The sequence below is a fragment of the Nomia melanderi genome, chromosome 2 (genome assembly GCF_051020985.1).
Source record: "Nomia melanderi isolate GNS246 chromosome 2, iyNomMela1, whole genome shotgun sequence".
Lineage (NCBI taxonomy): Eukaryota > Metazoa > Arthropoda > Insecta > Hymenoptera > Halictidae > Nomia > Nomia melanderi.
In genome coordinates this window covers 16,972,946-16,989,021 of record NC_135000.1, presented here as the reverse complement: position 1 = coordinate 16,989,021, position 16,076 = coordinate 16,972,946, and the positions used below count along the sequence as shown (strand labels likewise).

The window sequence follows — 16,076 nt, the reverse complement described above, 5'->3', positions numbered from 1 at the left end:
GACGTGAAGCTTTCAACCAGACGAATTATGTTTACCCGAACTGTTGGGGGCGAGTCGCGGCTTTCTACCGTCGACGATACCCATGCGGTGATTAATTTTGATGAAAATTTCGCGGGCGAACGTTGAATCGCAGAATTTCACGTTTCGTCGTGCCATAACAGGATATTAATAAAGTGACCCGTTTCGAACGCGAGGATTATACTTCGAAATTTTATAATAGGCAAGTTGTTTCGACCAGTATCGAATTAACTGTATTTTAACAGTATTTATTAATGTGATATTTTAAAACTATATAGGTACAAACACCACGTATGGTCAATTTATTATACCATTAATAATTAACATTATATACTCTATTATATCATTAATGACATATTCTACTTTTTAATCGATTTGCGGCAGGTCATAAAACCTCCTCCATGAAACTACTTTCTCTCTAACAGGAATGAAAGTTATTTCAAACTCAGCCTAATAATAGGTCGCGGATTATACGAGATCTATTAATCTGTCCTAAAACTTTAAGCTTTCAGAAGACTGAATAATCGATAATAATCTTCGAAACTCTTAAAACTTGCATCTTATTAATATAACGGCTTTGTGTAAGCTGAGGCCAATCTCGCGTGGCTATTATAAAAGCCGAAACCTGGAAGCTGATGAATGTGACCCTAACAACAATCTTTTCTGTATCAAAATGTTTGCGGTCTGCAATATTCGGTGCATTCTTTTCTCTCCACACATTTGAGTCCGCCTTCAATCCTTTAGCATTCAATTGAGTTTCAACAAACTGCCGTGGAAAGCTATACAAAGGCTCTTTCATGCCCACACAAAAAAAACGTAGCATTTCAAAAATATTAATCTGAAAACTCTTTGAAAGCTTGCTTTACATCCTGCGCATAAATGCAGCTACTGAGCTTGAAACCTGGCCGGGCTCGAAGAGACGACAGGACAATGTAGCACTTTGTCAAGATTCAAGTGCTCCATCCTCTTAAAGTATCATTTAACCAATACGCTGAGTTTCTTTGTCTAGAACGTTCCATTGGCTCTGAAAAGCTTTATCAAGCTTTAGAGTGATGCAGAATGCAACCGTGTGTAATTTGCCTACGAAATATGACGGCAATTTACGGTCAACTTATAGTTAACTCAAGCGTCGATGTAATGATTAGAAGGAAATTAAAAATTGTTTCTAGAATCGGGACAATAAAATTAATTTCGTTGGAACGTGGAATGATGCCTTTTAATTTTTAATTTACTCTATGAACCACTACTATTTCACTGATACCATTTATCCCATTACTTATGGAAATAATAGATAGCATTATATACTCTTATGAGGGAGTCGTTAAATGTAAAAGCAATGTCAAATATTCTGTAATTAACTTAAAAGTCATTATGTATTTCAAGTAATTTTGATATAACCTATGTAAATTGTATTAATTTATGTGTATAATAACTACGCAAATAAATTATATAATATAATAAGTGTATATAGTTATCAAGCTTTAAGCGTATTAAAATTAACTTTGTACCATAATTACGGTTTCATATTAATTATCTGTACGAAATATATGATTCTTATCGCATTGGAAGAATAGGGATGTTAATGTTCTACTAGACTTAATGAGTTGCGAAACATTAACACTGAACGTACCGACACTTTGTATATATTATATCTATATTTATTTCTATCGTAATCATTCAAATTTAAGGTTATAAAATAAAGGTAAAGCAATTAGATAATAAATTATTTTAATGGAAACAGAAGGAAAAACAAACATTGAAAAACTGATTAACTGGATAATATAGAAATTGATATAAAGTTAAATGAATGAAGAAAAACGTAGAATTTTAAATCAAATTTTGAAACCGGTCATCTGGTCAATCGCGGTGTTAAGAATATTAAGATGCTTGCAATTCGTTGAGATGTTTTTTGAAAGTCGCGTCGTGAAACACTACTATTTTGTCGATTATCTCTACTGACCCCGTTGCGTCTACAAATGGCACTGTCCTTTCCACGCCAATCGGAAATACAGCGGTTCAGAAAACTGTTCCAGGTGGCACGTGTGCCACGGCGAACTCGCATAACTCCCCCGAGATTTTATCCAACTTAACGAGCGCATCTACCAGAAAATCAACTGCGGCAATGGCGATCGTCCTAGATCACCGGTCACGACCTTAATTCGCCACTTAAGCCGCGATGTGAACGCACGATAAGAAGACGGCCACCTGAGAGTATATTAACGCGCCCCCGTGCCTTCCTTCGAGATTACAATCGAACCTGTATTGTGTCCACACCCGCCGCTTTGTTTTAAGGGGGGCGAAAGTTTTCGTTGACGAGGCCGTCGCCGATCATTATTACCTTCTTATCGTTACGGTTGTACTCCTTTTGTTTTCAAACCAGAGACGAAGAAAAATGATATAAGAATATGTGAAACAGTTCAAACAACATCATGTCGATTTTGTTTCATTTTGAAATATTTTAACTATATTTTATTCTTGAAAGTTTCATCGAATTTCGATGATTCGTGAAATTTATTGAAATGTTAGTTTGAAATCGATTTTGGTATATAGTATAGGGTATAATTAATTAATTGTCAGATACTTTCCACTTTTTCAAAATTTAAAAAGTATATATATATATATAAATGACTTATGATTAATGATGTTTTATCGTATTAACGAACGCTCTTATAATCGTAATTAATAATCAAATGTAACATTTTTACTGTTAACCATCTGAAGTTATGCGATCTTTAAATAAAATAGTTTGAAAAGCGAAAAAACAGATTTTTTTATTGAGCAGTCATTGTAATTGCCTATTGTGCATTAAATTAATTATTATTCGCCTTAGAATTAGAACATGATTTTAGAATGAAGAATGATTTACATATGAATACAGTATTTCTAAATAGTATTAGTGTATAAATATGAATGCATTGTATTGACAGTAACAATACGTCGAAATCACCTCAACCGAAAATTCAACTACCAACGGAAAAGCTAAATTCCTATTTCCGATTGGAACGCGTCCAATATTTCATTACCTATTATTAAATACTATGAATAATGTTTGAATATATGTAACACAATGAATTGCTAGATAATTCGTTGATAAACAGTATTTGCGACAGCTATAGACCAAAATTTTCAAAATCTAATTTAACCAAATCGACTTCATTAAATGTTTCTCAATTTGAACTTCTTAATTCCGTGATACTAGCATTTTAAAAATTCGTAAATATTTATAAAATGAAAATGTATTAAAATGTAAAATCGGATACTACATATTTCGTTGTTAACATGCCCGATATTAATTTTTTATATTCTCCAAATAATTTATATTTATTAACACAATTCTGGTTAAACATAAAAAAGTATAAGATACACAAATTAATTCGGAGCCTTTTTAAAACAAATTTAACGTCCACTAAATAAAATGGCCTAGTTTCACCTCTAAAGCAAAATGAAAAAAACGATTAAATGGAAAGCATGGGATTAATTTCTGAAACTAATAATATTTATAATAAAATTATAATTTTTGCTTCGAGAAGGCTGATTAGATTGGTTCCTGACAGGTTTAATTGCGAACCAATGGTTTCCAATTTCAGTTTTGGATCTTTGGCGATCTTCTATCGACACAACCGACAGCTATTTTTCTGCGTTCCTCAATGAAAGAGATGAATCGCTCCACGACATCGAACACAGCCGTGAAAAAGAAGAAGTTTGTGAAACCCATCGATCTTCTCTTGTGACTAATTGCAACAACCCAAGCCGGTAGCGTTGCACTTAACACATTTGATCACAAAATGAATACGGTGAGAGGAAACGAATATCGTCGGCTCTTTGGTTCAAAAACGTAGAAATTAAAGTGAAATGTTCCAAGTTTCTCAGAGGATTTAATGTAAGCTTAGCATCTCATGTTTAAGATGGAGTACATGTATAATTAATGCTGAAATAATGAAACGGGGTTATACGACGTCAGTTTTTTACACTTGTGTGCACTGCTGAGACGATTTTGCGGCTACGAAATTGTGGATATTGAGTATTTTTTTTTACTATTGAATTTTTCTGGATTTCTGACTGTAAAGGAATTTCGTTTGGCAGTTTAATTTAAATTTAAAACACTTTCCAAAATCCTGTTTAGTTAAAATGATAATTAATTGACAGGTACATTTAAAGATGCAACAATAACACAGAATTTTCAGATATTGATTTCTATAAAAATTGATAAAAACTTAACAAAGAATAATAAATTACTTTCTGCTATCTATTTCCAGTCATTTGGAATCTTCAATACAAAAAATACAATTCCTGTTCGTTTTCATAATTTTCATTGTTCTTATCTTAAATTATGCGATTAATTTTTTTATCCAGTGATGATATTAACAAATAATAAATTTGACAATATTGTTATAAGTTGTGCCTCAAAAAATATATATTATGAGAACAATTTACAAAATATGTTGGTTTTTGTAACAATCAATAATTTGATATTGAATGTTACCACCAACGAGGAACAGGATAAACTTGATATCTTACAGGATTTTGTGTCCGTCGGTATAAAATACCGATCGAGTTAACAAGCGCACGTTTTACTGTACCTTCTACAATTTGAAATGATATATTGAAAAATTATATCACATGCTTATCTTAAGTTTTGCGTGAAATTAGGAGGATACGTAACCCCTTTACCATTCCCTCATTATTTACAACATTATCAACAGAGAACAAATAGCCATCAACGAGAGACAGGATAGACTGGACATTTTACCACACGACCGTCGGAGGGTAACGTGATCATCTTACCAATCCTGCGTCTCTTTCAACTTTATCTATAAAGTATAAATAAATACAAATAAATAAATGAAAAATGTGTCCTTTTTTATTTTCTTGTCGCAATATTAAATTTTTCAGACCAGTGAACACGAAGTCTCATAAGACGTCCAGTCTATCCTGTTTCTTATAGCGACAAGACATCTACTTTTTCCACACAATCGGTATTTCAGACTGTTTTATAATCAAGTCAGTATTTCAGAGTCGTAGACCGAAAATTACATTGTATGATCTATACTGATTCAAAGATTATTTAGTAATCTATTCGTTGCATTTAAAAATTATAAATAAGCCAGATTTTTTCCTTTTGTATCTCGTATATTCTGAGTAACATTGCTTATAAAACAAAAGAGCAATACGAAAAATTCCACGTCTAAACTTGTTAACGCATAATATTGATTCTGGAGGATTCCACAATGACGTCGTAGAAGAATTACATAAATTAAGCTATTATTGTTTTTATTCTTTATGCATAAATATATAATATTTAAATTTCGCACATCTTTTATGGAACCAATGTAAATTAAGCAAACAGTACCATTATTTAAGTATAATAGTAATTATTATAAGATAGAAGATATTAATCTTACATCAGATAAAATTTTCTTATTTTATCAAACGTACTACCAATTACAAAATCACGATTATTAATTATGTATAGTATCTTGTACGAATTTTTGGAAGTAAAGTTATTAATGTACAAAATTCGGAAGTAGTAATGTAGTAGGCTTCATGCTTAAAATATAACGATAAAAATTATCGCATGTTATCATAAAAGAGTTCCAGACTTGACTGCACGCGTGCAGTAACTTCGCAAATCGAAGCTCTCTTTGTGTTCACAGCGAACACATTGCACAATGTTTGTCAATTGCAAAGAGAGAAATAAATACACGTATTCCTTACTTTAATCAAATGATTTAAATGAATTATTTTAAATACCACTTTAAACGAACAAAAAATGATATCTTGGAAAATTATGTGGAATAAAAATGTATAATATCATCATTCTGTACAAGCAACGGCGACTAGAATGATGAAAGTACACACAGATAGAAATCATGAACTATACACTTTTAAGAAAATCGACATTTGTTTGCTTGCCCTCTACAGTGCGATTTCTGTGCTTAGAACTCCAAATAATACTTCTATTATAATATTTTACGACATGCCTAATGTTTATCATATACACAATTCGAAGTAAAGAAATGATAAATATAAAATTATACAATATAAATCGCAATCTGTAATTATAAAGTTTAAATATTGTTACATTTTTATTTAAAAATTTGCAAAGCACCAAGATGAACTTTGTCACTTTCAATCTCTCCACAAGATGGCAAAGCTGTCGCACCGAGAATTACTCTCTGCATGCAAACGCAATCCTATACACTTGATTCTTTATGGATACACTGAGCCGTCAGGGGACGCCATGTTTATACTGTCGGTGGTGTGGTGCGGGTATATGTGTGTCCATTATTTTCAAGTAATAACGTTTAATTATTTATTTACATAGTACAGCGCGATACAATGTGTCCTGTGCGTGAAGTGTATTCCGATTAATAGTATGTAAAATTCGTGCGCATTGATGGTGTACCAAAAAATCGTATAGACGCGAACAGTCTATAACTTACGAACCTTCGTTCTTCGAAGTTCTTTTGCTACCTCGTAAATTGTTTACAAGTTGTTCAAGCTGCTTTACGACTAAGCAGGGCTTTCAGAACGTGCTATTTGCGTTAGGGATACAATTTCCTTTTCAGGAATCTTCCGCGACCTTTGGATGGACGTAATGCATCTTTGTTACAAAAATTTGTGTCTTTTATAACCTGACAACACGTTGAAGTTCCTTTCTTTATCATGTCATTGTACCTTTGACAAAGTATTCAAAGAGGTAAGAAATCTATAATACCGCGAATGCTACGATTTTAAATGTTTTTTATCTCTTACGCATATTATACGTAGAAAATTGCGCGATTAAATAATTCTTACGAACGCCGCATATTTTGTAAAATATCAGATATTTTTGTGAAATAAATGTGTAAGTTTTATTTTTTTATGTTTCTTGTTTGTGCTCTACTTGTTTTCACAACATATTATAGCAAGTCTTATGTGCATTTGAACCTTTTTATTGTAGTTTGTTATATAGCGCGTGTGTAATCGAAGTTTTATATGCAGTACTTCTATAGAATAAAGATTAAATTTTATTTTTTCTTAAATCTTGTAGATACATTTCAGTCTTATCGTTATATTTATTTATTTTTAACAATTTTATTTATATTGATATCACTTTAGAAAAGTTTGAAATGTTAAAAATAATAGTAAAATGTTTTAAAGATTAAATATTTTTTTATTTCATGTAAATGTATTATACATTTTAACTAAATATGTTATTAAATACATAATTATTCAAAACTAATTTTGTTACTTGGTTATTTGTATAACCAATACATTGTACGATATAGTTCAATGTTTGCATAATCAAATGGCAACAGTTTATGTGTCTTACATACTATTAAATTTAAAATGTTCATTCTTAGATACAGTAGGATTTTATATTGCAGATTTGAAGTAAATTTAATGAGTTACAAAATGTGGTCATCACAAGGTACTAATTCAAATTCAAAGTCTTCTTCAAATGAAGGTAATCTACGCACATTGGGCATGACATCTGCTATCAGTATAGCGGAACCAAAGCCCAGTGATCTTAATAGGACAAATGAATTGAAAGAAGCATTAAAACCTTATAATGTGTTTGAATCAGAAGAAGAGTTAAATCACAGAATGGAAATTCTAAGGTATTTTATTCATATATTTTTTTATTACCTTTTATACATGACCAATATTCATCAAGATATGAAATTTATTACTTTATATTCAGCAAATTAAATGCACTGGTGAAGCAATGGATAAGGGACACAAGTATTGCCAGAAACATGCCATCCAATGTTGCTGAAAAAGTTGGTGGTAAAATATATACTTTTGGTTCATATAGGTTAGGGGTACATCACAAAGGTGCTGATATAGATGCACTATGTGTTGTACCACGTCACATCTATAGGTCGGACTATTTTACATCCTTCTTTGAATTACTGAAAATGCAAGAAGAAGTTACCGATTTAAGGGTGTGTATTTTAATGAATCTTGTACAGTAGTAATAATTAATTGTCCATTTAATATAAAGTTTTTTTCCAATTAGCATTTAAGTGGTAAGTGTAGCTACTTATATTTAGCATAATTATTAATTGACAGTATGCATAAGGTTCTATATGAGTATATAATTCTTGAGTCTAATATAAAATATTTATTAATTAGAATAAGTACTTTTATAGTTATTGTCTTATATTATTTAATTATTTTAGGCAGTGGAAGAGGCATTTGTACCAGTCATCAAAATGAACTTTGATGGTATAGAAATTGATATGTTATTTGCAAAGTTAGCACTTAAAGAAATTCCTGATTCAATGGTTGGTAATATAGTTAGAGATTAATTGTATTAAATTATAATTTCTGTGTAATATGTGCATCTAACAAAATTCACTTTCATATACAGGACCTTAAGGATGATATGCTTTTGAAAAACCTCGATCAGAAGTGTGTCAGAAGTCTCAATGGTTGCAGAGTGACAGATGAGATATTGCGTTTAGTACCTAATATAGAAAATTTTAGGTTGGCACTTAGGGCTATTAAATTGTGGGCAAAACGTAAAGACTATTTTTCATATTTCTTATATAGTTAATTACGATTTACTCAAATATAACCATATTTTTTGTGTTCTTAGGACATGGCATATATAGCAATGTGTTAGGATATCTAGGAGGGGTATCTTGGGCAATGTTGGTCGCAAGAACATGTCAACTCTATCCAAATGCTGTTGCTGCAACATTAATAGAAAAATTTTTCCTTGTATTTTCCCAGTGGAAATGGCCACAGCCAGTTCTTTTAAAACCACCAGACAATGTTAATTTGGGTTTTCCAGTTTGGGATCCAAGAGTAAGAATTTTTTATTATATACAAAAACTTTTAATCGTGTTTCATAGGAATAGAAATCCTTTATATTCAAATGTTTTTCTTTCCAAAGGTAAATATATCGGATAGATATCACTTGATGCCAATTATTACTCCTGCATATCCTCAACAAAATTCAACGTTTAATGTATCAGTTTCAACAAGAACTATTATGCAAGAAGCTTTTGAAACAGGACTCTCAATAACAGAAGAGATTATCATGGGAAAAGCAACGTGGGACAAGTTATTTGAACCTCCAAATTTTTTTGGGAAATATAAACATTACATTGTATTATTGGCTAGAAGTTTAACAGCAGAGGATCAACTTGAATGGTGCGGCCTTGTCAAGTCAAAACTACGACATTTGATAGGTAAAACACAACAAATACAACAATGCGTATTATTCTATTGGACGTATTCACTGTGTATACATTTATTTACGAGTAACAAGGAACATTGTCGTATGTTGCATGCGAAATTTTAGTTAGAAACGTGAATCAAGATATACCATGGTACCAAGCATCATTATAGTACTGTAATAGGACATTTATCATTGGTTTTAAATTACATAATATTTAAAAAAAATGTATCGTATTAAAATTTTAGAAACTGTCACTAATGAAGCATCACCAGGCCTTGGTATTAGCTTATCATATTATGTATCATATATTCCAGTTAAATGACGTAGATTAAAACAGGTTATTTTTTTAATTGAAATATCAATTTAAAAAGAAAATTATTCTCAGGTCTTCTGATAAATACATCGCATCTTTCGCAGGAGTAAGCGGCAGTTGTAAATCAGTGAATTGTACGAATTTCTGTCTTAATCTGTGTCTTTTAGAAGCGTCAAATTTGAATTTGATATTATTACTTTTCATATTTGCAATGCTAATAATTCGCGGATGCCAAAATGGCAAAATCCTAACTCTTAAAAACAGGTACACTGGAAAGGAATCTACACATTACATTGGCACATGTAAACCCAGAGGCATTTCCACCGTTAGAACCAGAACCGGAGGGGCACTGCTCCATGTGGTTTATTGGCTTACTCTTTGCTAAAAGCGAAAACTTAAATATTGATCTGACGTATGATATAAAATCATTTGTCGATTCAAGTAAGAACATTTTAATATGTGTTTTTTCTAAAAAAAATCAGCGTTATATAGTTCCTGAATGGTTTTAGTAAATATTTCTATCTAACAATTGTAGTTCAGAGACAAGCAGAACAGTTGAACATGTTGAAGGAAGGCATGTGGATAGAAGCGAAGCATGTAAAGAAGAAGGATCTACACAATTATGTTGCTCCCAGTTTGATCAAACGAGAGAGAAAGGTATAAAGACAACTAAATTTTTGACGATGAAAATATTTTTTTTACTATACTATGTATGGATTTTATCTATATAATTTCATCATGACCATTATTTATTATTTATTCTGTTGAATAGGTTTCTAGCAGTGTACATAAAAATGGAAACATTGCTGGTAATGGAAACACTGGCAGTATCTCGCCGCGAAACCCAGGAGATGCAGCGAATAAGAAGAGACAATCGGATTCGAACCCGGATACGTGCTCGAAAAAGCGGAAGGTTAATGATGGCGAACAACCAGTTACACAGGTATGTACATGTAATAGAAATATAATATCAGGTGGCGGCTGAGTATTAAATATTTTGTAAAATGTAATCATCAAACATCGATGTTTGTTCAGGGAGAAGATGGATCGTTAGTGGTTCAGTCTTGCGGAGAAGATAGCAATTCCGGATTTAGCTTGGATGAATATAAACAAACGTTGACAACTGTTAAGGATGTAAGACATTGTACATATAATGAACAATAATCAGCGTAGAAAAGAATTAGGTAACTACATATAACAATAGAGCGTAGTAAGTGAATTTAGGGTTTATCGAAGAGGAAATTATTTTTTAACATAAATTGGAATCACGAGGAGGTAAAGAGCGGAAAGACTTATAGTTTTGTAACGGTCCGCTTCTTTTTCTTGAAATTTTTCTTTTCTTTTTTTGTGGAGTGATCTTAACCTTGAATATCTTTTGAAATGTTCCAGGATGGGCCTACTGGTGCATCTACAGTAGCGCAGGAGGGATATGTTTGCACTTGACCACTGCGGGATTACTACCTCAAGTCGATCGACAGATGCTCCACTGGGCCATCTAGACTGTAATCACATCTTACGCAACCATCCACTGCCCACTGTAAGTCCCCCGTTTCGTAACAAAAAAAAAGCAACGTGATGCGTTGGAGAGAGCTACTCGTTGGAATCAATCGGTGCACGGCTGTGTGACAGACGCTCTGATTTTACTATTACTAAACAACATCAACAGTCAATGGGAACAATTACGCCACGAGTTTACGATTGTGCCAGTGTCTGTGATGTTATTTTTTATTATGAGCCACGCAGCCGAAATTTGGGTATTCTTAACGAGATGATTACAAGTAATACAAAACTTAAGAAATCCATCATTATCTATAAGATTAATAATTTTAGTTTTATATTTCATTTTGTACATATCGCTTATATGATAAGTTTTACTCGTGAAATTATGAAAAAAGAAAAGAAAAGAAGAAGAAAGGCGCGGAAACGGGCCTGATAAATAATGCCGTCGTATTGTTATATGAGAATAAGAACAACAATATTTCCATTAGAATCTTGCATTAGGATTTTCAACTAAAAGAAACACAAAAAAAAGAAAGAAAAATGAAAATGATACGAAGGTGGAACGTATTCTTGTATAAAAAAACGCATTTCTTTAATGCATAAGTAGATAAAGTATAAAAAAAAAAGAAATAAGTATACTAAGTTGTAAATAATTCGTGCGAAACGTTATTCACGTGTCGGTGTAAATTATATGAAAACGGTTTGCCTTTGAGTTGTTTAAGTAACTGTGTAATCATAACATGGTAGTATATTTTACTTGCTTCAATTATTTAGTACATATTTATAACATTACTTAATATTATTTATAATGTCTCCGCTAAACGAATTATTAGAATAACATTTACTAAATGGAGCTCAATTCAAGATGCATATGATATTGTTATACTTAAGATTCTTTCTTTTTCTTTTAGTTTTGTATCGCATCCGTAACCAATCGGGTAATCAATGAAAATCACCGGCACTGGCATAAGAGATATAATGTTTCATTTGCAAATAAAGGGGAAACAAGTGACGTTGAATAATGTGCGCTCATTCGGTGATCACTTCTAGCAAAGTACCCTCCATTTTGTAAATGAAACACTTCCTAATGAAGCCATTGACTATATGTTGACGATCATATTACGTAAAATGAGTTATCGTATTGTAGTCGCTTTTTAGTTTTTATCCACAGAAACGAACGTTATAGCTTTAACGATGCAACAAGGGACTGGCATCTGGATTATTCAAACCATCTGTATCACCTGTTGGTGAGTGATTTCAGGTGTTCGACTGCCTTCAGTCCCCTTCAGTTATACAGTACTCCTCCTTATATTCCTGACTCTCTGTTTTTCCTTCCTGTTAATTATCTTTGTGTTAAAGGCATGTCGATCCATCGAATATCTCGAGGTATTTGATGTTCACTTTTTAACACAGATATCAAAGCAAATAATACACAATGTACCAATGACTTTAACTCTTCATAATGATTTGAATGGCAAAGTCATCATACATTGTGCATCATAACGTGAAACTAAGTATTTGCAGGGTAAGGTGTCGTGAAATCAAATTCTATATACGAACACGTTTTTTTTGTACATGTACAAAGCATTGAAATCGATATACACGCGAAAATCATATACACCATAAATTGTATAGTTCTTTTTTTTTGTTTTGTTCACCTCATACGATGAAATAATTATCATTATACTTTGACTCATTGTATTCCACGGTTTGTGTTAGACGCTTATCAGCGTTCACTTGTTGTGTTGAATCTTTGTATCAGAGAAGTTAAGGCTCGTCACAATACTCTGCGAATACTGTAGTTAATACTTTTCAATGGTTAGGGACCATTTCGTTGTACATATTTGTCACTTTCCGGGATAATAGCTTCTTTCGTTTCAGAACTCGATTTATTACTAGCGCTGGTGTATTAATTTTCTCTTGATGTTTACAGTATTGTAGAATGCACTGTATCAATCGAGAAACTAAGGTCCGTCAGTAAATTACTTCTTTGCGTTATAATTTACTGTCTTATTCGTGTGTTGTTATTTTGTTAAGAGTATCAGCGTAACGTTGAATCTCGACCTCGCAACCGTGAATACTTTTTACAAATTTAAGTTACGTACCACCGATCCAACTTCTATCGTGTAAACAACGATCTTTTCGTGGTCTTAATAAACGTATTTCTTTTGCAATGGACACCCGTGATTGAATATATCTTGCGAATATTATTTATTCCGTGTTCCAGATAAATCGTTCGTTCAGTTGTAATCGCAATACAATTCATAAATCAGAATTTTCTTTTTAGGTTCCAACTATAATCATTAGTTTTGTTTCTACGGGAAAATTTTATTCAGCATTTAAATTGTGTTTATTTCGTGCAATACACCATTTTATAGATTTCAGTGCAAAGTTTTGATAAAAGATACACTTTCACGGGCCCAAACAGTGCATAACACCTGTATTTTAGATTCAGCAAAACTTAAGTTGATTTTGTACTTTTTCTAGTCCAATAATTTTTCAGATCGAAACACTTTCGTTTGAAGTGAGTCGAGATGTAGACATGGTATGAAAAGTCAGGTAAAACGTTTTGCTCGGTTCATGCAGTAAACAATATGTTACTTTCACGGAGAATAATTATAAATTCCAAATCAACTTGAACATACTTATTATTTTTTAGTTTACGATATTTATCGGGGGTTCTATAAAGTATATGTACACAGTATTTTCATGTTATTATTCATATCATAAGTCTCGATATTTTATTCCCCTATGATTTACTTATTACTATAATTATAATATAATAATACCTATTATATCGTTGATAATTCACTCGCTATCGCTATTATTTAATTTTCTATTACTAAAATTATCTATAAAACAAAACCAAGTTATATATATAAACCGATTGTTAAAGAAGGATACAATCAAAGACTTGTGACGATTCATGCTCACGCGCATACACACATACAAACACACATAACCATAAAAATACAATAAACAGTGAACATCAAGATCAACCTCATGTATAAGATACCACGTTCTTTCCTGAATTCAATGCAAATGTTAACGAGGTGAAAAACAGTAAGAAACGAGATTTGTGCACTCAAACTTTTTATTACACGTTGTTCACGTAATATCCGGAAGACATGTCTATAGCACAGTTTTGTTTCCTTGACCTATCCTCGAGAACGTCGCACCGTTCTTGTCGTCGGTGCGGCGTTCCCGAGCCGCTACAGTAAACGATAATGATTAACGAAACGGTGAATATCGCCCATGGCATACCCTCTTGTACAATAAAACAAAGAAAAAAAGACGAAACCAGAGAAAAGAAACGAAAAAGAGGAATAGTTAACAACAAGCAAGCGAATGAACAAAAAAAAATCGAAAAACTCGTAAAAATAAGGTGCTGAAAGCAAGGCTGAACATTTCGGGAGACAGCAAGTGTTTTCATTGAGAGAGTATACAGTTCCGAAATTTCGCAATCGATCGGTTGCCGGTCGGTGCCGGACATTGCTCTGTATTACACCTTGTTACAATGATTTCTGATAGGAAACGACGTCGGTGAACCGGAATACTCTTCCATATTTATCGGTCAGTTACACGGAGAAAGATACAAATATACACATACACACAGAGACACAGACGAAACCGCAATCACGTTACACTCGCACACCCACACCGAATATTCATGTACGAGAGACCGGGTACACGTTGCGACGCACGATTTTATATTGGAACATGTGGAAGTAACCGCGAATGAATCCGTGGCTGCGTGTTAACATGTGAACGTGAGTCATTTGTCCGGATGATAATAAAAAGGCATCGAATACATTACCATGTGTTTATATGCTTGTACAGCGTCAAGTGTCGCGATACACCGAACGGTTTTCTGGGTGCAAATACCGGTGGCACGGATTGAATTTTTAGATGTAGTTTGAAACACTTTGTTCATCGTGTAACGAATAACTTGATACGCGGAAAGATTTTTCTAAATATTGGATTGGCTGAAAAGCTTTTTAAACATATTGTTTACAGTGTTTCTTTGAATATCATAATACGAACACCTTATCGTCGAAAACTTTTACGCCAACTCAGTTTTGTAGAAACATCTCTGTGATATGCAAATTCAAAGGACAACGAGACACCATTAATGGATAAATCTGTTCCTATAACTATTGCTGAAATGGAGACCATAGTAATTTCAAATGCTTCCATCGAATTAAAAATAATTATTGATTTTTGATGCAGTGTTCTAGGGACTCGTACCGTTGACAGTTAAGCATGCGGTGCAAGCAGCAAAAGTGACACTGCGGATTTTCAAGTCTGATTTAAATATCTGAAAAAAAACAGTACTTACGTTGCTAATATAAATGTTCAAGAACCACTTCTGAAAACTCATTCCGTACCACCTGGCACTTATATTCAATATCCCGCGATTGTATGCTCATTGTCGTATAGTCTTGTACGATACGAAACGCGTGTTGAACGACGGACGTGTCTCAGTGGCGTCGGCAAGACACGGGAAAGTCTTGCAGTCCTTTTATTTAAGTTCCTGCTACCGGAAGTATATCGATGTAGGGCGCAGGAGCGCGACGCGAAGGTGTATCGCGAGGGCCGTACGCGCGTTAACTGTCAACTCCATTCGTGGGATCACGGTCGTTGTAAAGTGATAATGATGACAGTGTCCAGCGTGCTACGATGTTGCAATAGGGGTGATTATTTACTGGGAGTCACGAAATTTATGCATAATTTGTATGCCCGGCAGCTGTACACTCTGTATCTTTCTTGAATAAACCGAAATAAATTCTTTTAATTCCTTCAGCCAAATACAGGACGACCAGCGACGTATCGGCAGGATGACGTGTTGTCGATGATGTATGTTTGATGATTAGTGGAACAGTGAAGGAAGAATATTTTGAAGTATTGAATAAACTTGGATTAATTTAGTGTTAACCCTTTGTATTCCAGAAGTATTTCACTGGAAATATTCAACACTTTCTAATGAGATAAAAACGACATTTTCAGAAACTAACTTGACGAGAAATCACACATAAATTGAGGAACGAAACTATTTTATTTCAATATTTC

The 16,076-nt window shown here is 33.0% G+C and overlaps 1 protein-coding gene across 2 annotated transcripts; it reads left to right on the top strand.

Moving 5' to 3' along the window:
* The first annotated feature begins 6,221 nt into the window (after nucleotides 1-6,221).
* hrg (poly(A) polymerase hiiragi) lies at nucleotides 6,222-15,809 on the top strand. Of its 2 annotated transcripts, none has more exons than XM_031986097.2 (12): nucleotides 6,222-6,718; nucleotides 7,389-7,622; nucleotides 7,706-7,949; nucleotides 8,187-8,291; nucleotides 8,378-8,528; nucleotides 8,606-8,817; nucleotides 8,906-9,203; nucleotides 9,771-9,947; nucleotides 10,042-10,163; nucleotides 10,279-10,449; nucleotides 10,542-10,640; nucleotides 10,896-15,809. In XM_031986097.2, the coding sequence occupies exons 2-12, from the start codon at nucleotides 7,405-7,407 to the stop codon at nucleotides 10,947-10,949; spliced, it is 1,851 nt and encodes a 616-aa protein (XP_031841957.1). In that variant the 5' UTR covers nucleotides 6,222-6,718; nucleotides 7,389-7,404; the 3' UTR covers nucleotides 10,950-15,809. The 2 variants fall into 2 exon arrangements, with proteins under 2 accessions (XP_031841957.1, XP_031841958.1); XM_031986098.2 differs by having other exon boundaries at nucleotides 10,542-10,690.
* Nucleotides 15,810-16,076: the final 267 nt, after the last annotated feature.

Coding starts and splice junctions, on each gene's coding strand:
- hrg (XM_031986097.2), top strand. CDS start 7,405: ATGAGTTACAAAATGTGGTCATCACAAGGTACTAATTCAAATTCAAAG. Junction 8,818..8,905: donor TTCCAGTTTGGGATCCAAGA/GTAAGAATTTTT, acceptor TTCTTTCCAAAG/GTAAATATATCGGATAGATA. Junction 10,641..10,895: donor CGTTGACAACTGTTAAGGAT/GTAAGACATTGT, acceptor GAAATGTTCCAG/GATGGGCCTACTGGTGCATC.